A 4,248-nucleotide genomic window follows, 5' to 3' on the forward strand; every position below is an offset into this window, starting at 1 on the left:
CCGCCCCAACGGCGGCGCCAGCGGCGGCGCAAGCACCGCCGCCCGAGGCGCAGCCCCGGCGCCGGCGCCGCAAACGGCGCGAGCGAGGCGCCGGGCGCCGCCCAGTCGGCTGAGTTTGGAGTGGAGAGCCCAAACGTGGCTGCTCGTGCGCCGACGCGAAAGAAGAGGTCGGGAGCTAGCGGGGCGGAGGCGCAGGCGGAGAAGGATGTCGATTGGTCGCGCCTTTGGGGGTCGCCTCCTGTGGCGCTGGCCATCAGCGACGCCAAGGAAGCCTATGGCAAGCAGCACTCAATCTACGAAAAGAATTGGATGCCGTTTGTCACGCCCAGCGGCGGCGTGTATGTCGTCCAGGCACTCACGCCCACCCACAAAGTCTACCGGCTGAGCCCCGGCGGCGCCGCCGAGCTGCTGGCCCCGCCCGCCGCCGACGGCGCCGGCGACGGCGCAGCGGGGGCGGCGGGCGCGTTTTCGGTGCTCGGGGCGGGGGCGGCCAAGCTGCATGGCGGGCCGCCGCTGGTGCTGGTGGATGGAGCGAAGTGGTCGGAGTGGCTGCGAGACCCCAAAGTTGCAGCGAGGGCAAAGGTGTGTGTGTGTGTGTGTGTGTGTGTGTGTGTGTGTGCGTGCGCGCGCGCGGGCCTAGGCTGGGTTGAGGGATGTGGCGTTGCTGACGGGATAGCGCAGAGATCAGGGGAGGCAAGCCGGTCAATTGCTGGCGCGCGCTTGGTGGGAATGCAGGGTGCATGCCGCCCCACAATGCCGCGCGTGCAGCCTGCCCTCTTTCCCGATCACATGCCCATGCCGGCGCTGGCGACTGCTGCCCTGCCGCCCGTGCAGGCCGCGTCGCGCTACTTTCTTGGTGTGGTGCACTTTTGGGTCCCCACTGGCAGTGGCGACGGCCGCAGCTACCACCACTATTTGTACAAAATGGAGGCCAGCCCCCCCTTCAGGCCGCTGGAGGTGGGGCTGTTGGGTGTTTGGGTCCTGAGCTTGGCGGCAGGCGTAAAAGGCGGCAAGTGATGCTGCTCAAACGCCTTGCGTGCACGCGCACACAAACAGGCACTTACACGCGCACACGCGCGTGCACGCGCGCACACGCGCGCGCGCGAACACACACACACACACACACACACACACACACACACACACGCGCACACACACACACACACACACACGTGCGCGCGCGCACACACCCAGGTCTCTGCCGAGCTGCCCCTCAAGACTCACCCGCGCTACAAAAAGGTGACCTTCGCCAGCGGCCTCCACCTGCAGCCGCCCCGCCGCGGCGCGACCCCCGCAAATGGCGGCAGCGGGCCGCGCGTCCTCGTCAGCTACGGCAGCGGCGACGCGGGCAGCAGGGTGCTTGTGCTGACTTTGGAGGAGGTCGAGGGGCTCTTCAAGGCGGGGCCGCCACGGGCCGGCTGAGCCCTTGCTTCCACCTGAGCGCCCTGGATCCTGGTTTCATCCGCTCGGCTTCTTCGCGCCCTTTCGGCGCACTCGAGCTGTGATCCTTCCTTCGGCCGATTCCGAACACCGCCACGGAATGCGCCACTTTCCCCCAACATTGGCACAGCGCGAGCACATGGCGGCGTGTCTTGTGCCATCCTTTGGAACGATCGTGTGGACTGACTAGGCCCGCCCTCGGACCTCGTTTTCACAAATGCCTCGTGTGCTGCGACGCACACCATCCTCCATGCATGTGTCCCTGCAGCACCGCCTGCATTATGTTCGCAAAGCTCGAGGGCCCGTGGTCCAATTGTCGGTGATGTCTTTCAAAACCTTGCCTTCTTTGCCGCGAGCAAGCATACGCTTCTCTTGCAGGGCGCCGCAAACCCCTTGAACCTTGCTGCTGCGCTGCTCGGCACACGCGCAGCCAACCGCACCCGGATGCCACGCATCCTGCTCGTTGCCCACCGCCTTCCCCCTGCCACACGGTTACTGCAACATGTTCACATGTCAACAGCCAGGCATGAGGCAGATAGCGCAGCGGCCAGCAAGCGGCGCCACATTAGACGACAGATGCCTCGCTTTCAAACATTTGAATCATCAGCACACGGTAGTTGGTGGTGCTGGCAGGGCGAAAGTACACTTAGGGCTAGTTTGACAACAACAGATGAGATGAATACCATTTTGCAAGCAACACATGGCCGAAGCGCAACCAAGCCACAAGGGTTTACACAAGAAAGGAAAGTTGATCGCAGGGCAAACCCCACGCACGCGTGGCGCCCACGGCCGTCCTCATATGCTCGTCATCATGTACTTGACGATCGTCTCGGGGGGCGTGTCGACGGATTTCAGGTAACCAACGATCTTTTCGAGGTTTGACAGGTCTAGGCCGAGCAGGCTGGGCCGCTTGGCGATCACGGCGCCCACGTCCTGCGGCCCCAGGGGGAGGGCGGTTGGCCGTCGTGCGAGTTACGGCGCGCGAGTGACGGCGTCTGTTGTTATTGGCATGATGGCTTTCGAGGAGACGGGTGTGCGTGCCAGGCGGTTGTGCATGCCAGTCAAGTGCGTGAAAGCCATGAGCAGTTGCTAGATGCGGATCAGGCGGAAGTCTGCCTGGCAGGCGGCGGGACCCATGCTAGCCAACAGCCGCCACTGACAACAGGCACAGCACTTGGAACACATGTAATGGTCATCGGCGGCAGCCCGCATGCACGCGGCCGCCGCCGCGCCCAGCTGTGTGCGCGCGCGCGTGCGCACCTGCAGCCCGACTGTGTCCTGCATGTAGTCCCAGAACGGCGCCAGCCGCTCCTCCACGCTGTAGCTCAGCACCGGCGGGTGGCCGGCCACCACCGCGACAACCTCGGGTGTGCTGAGGCCGCGCGACTTGAGGTACTCCACTACAGGCGCCATGTCATCCTCGACGGTCAGCTCCCGGGCCTGCGGACCGCCGCATGGCAGCATGGGGCGCCGGCGTAAGGGCAGGGCGCCGGGAGCGGCTGGCGTGCAGCGGCCAAGACGTGGGCCCACCCCTTGCTGCTGCACCAGCGCTGCAGTCCGCCCCCCTCCTCCCTGCCGCCGGCCACCTGCCCCCTGCTCTCATTGCTGGGAAACAACCTCTTCCTGGCGCCATGTCAGCGCCGCAATCCGCATTGCATCATGTAAGCCAACACATCATCTCGCGAAGGCAACCCCATCCCCGCCCCCGCCCCTGCCCCGACGTACGCATGCGCCCCGCCGCTCACGCTAGCGTTGCGCGATCGCTTCGCGTCGTTGTACTGCACGAACAGTGAGTTGGGGTTGGTCGCAATGTCCAAGACACGCGCAACCTCGGCCTGGTTGACGAATCCGATGGACTTGAGGTATGTGGCCGCCGCCACATAGACGGGGTCGGAGCCACCCTGGATGACTGCGGGGGAGGGGGTCGTGGGGGGTCAGACGTCATGGGCAGCTTTTGGGGCTGATATCAGGAGGGGGCTCCGGGTCGTATGGGATGGGCGGTGCGTGCCAAGAACCACGCCGCCAGCTGCACGGCATGACTGTGAAGGTCAGGACCGGCAACAGCGCTTGCGAGGCGCCGCATGGGGGTAGCGGAGCTCACTGTCGTCCCGGGCACAGCACCGCCGGCACCATGCGCACCTGACTTGAGGCTTGATGTGACCTTGCTGACGCCGCTGGCGCTACATACAATGCATGAGTCTCGCCGCCTGGTAGAGCTGCTGCTGCGCAAGCTGCTCGCCGTGGTGGATGTTGTGCTGCGCCGCCATACGCTGCCGCTGCCCACCGCTGGCAACTGCGCCAGCGACCGCCCACCCTGCCATGCATCTATACGGCACTGTCTCACCAGACTGTCGCCTCGAAGCTGCATTGTGCGGATTGTTTCAGGTGTATCCACCGCAGCCTCAACCAGGCTTGACGCTGAAATTGAAAGGGGCGAGGGGAGTGTATGGCACTGCCAAGCCAATTGCAGGAAAGCAACACAGCTCCCTGACGATATACATAAACCCCATTGACGAGCGAGTTGATCAATACACTTTTCACTAATAGTCCAAGTGACGCACAGCTGATCGGACTGCTGGGTGGTTTTTACAAGAAATATAAGTGTTTCAATTCAAATATATTAATGCTGCCCCGCAAGCAACATACAGATCATGATGGTCACCGTGGTCCGTGCCCTCCGTCCCGTTTATTCCTAACGCACTTGTGACTATTACTTTGCTTGAATTCAAAGTCCTTTGAGCTATCTGGAGTGCAGACAGTGCACACGCTGGCGCCGCCCTGTGCGGTTGCTGCATCGACGCCGCTCCA

The 4,248-nt window shown here is 63.7% G+C and overlaps 2 protein-coding genes across 2 annotated transcripts; one reads left to right on the forward strand and one right to left on the reverse strand.

The window, feature by feature from the left end:
- Nucleotides 1–309: 309 nt before the first annotated feature.
- MNEG_12674 (hypothetical protein) lies at nucleotides 310–1,422 on the forward strand (the record flags this gene model as incomplete). The annotated part of the gene is made up of 3 exons (XM_014038853.1): nucleotides 310–582; nucleotides 835–957; nucleotides 1,195–1,422. 3 exons carry the CDS (start codon nucleotides 310–312, stop codon nucleotides 1,420–1,422), a joined length of 624 nt encoding a protein of 207 aa, XP_013894307.1.
- An 813-nt stretch (nucleotides 1,423–2,235) lies between these two features.
- On the reverse strand, nucleotides 2,236–3,808 carry MNEG_12675 (hypothetical protein; the record flags this gene model as incomplete). Its single annotated transcript, XM_014038854.1, has 4 exons — nucleotides 2,236–2,373; nucleotides 2,701–2,880; nucleotides 3,186–3,349; nucleotides 3,754–3,808. The coding sequence occupies 4 exons, from the start codon at nucleotides 3,806–3,808 to the stop codon at nucleotides 2,236–2,238; spliced, it is 537 nt and encodes a 178-aa protein (XP_013894308.1).
- Nucleotides 3,809–4,248: the final 440 nt, after the last annotated feature.

This window comes from Monoraphidium neglectum, assembly GCF_000611645.1.
Source record: "Monoraphidium neglectum strain SAG 48.87 unplaced genomic scaffold scaffold03369, whole genome shotgun sequence".
NCBI classification, from domain to species: Eukaryota; Viridiplantae; Chlorophyta; class Chlorophyceae; order Sphaeropleales; family Selenastraceae; genus Monoraphidium; species Monoraphidium neglectum.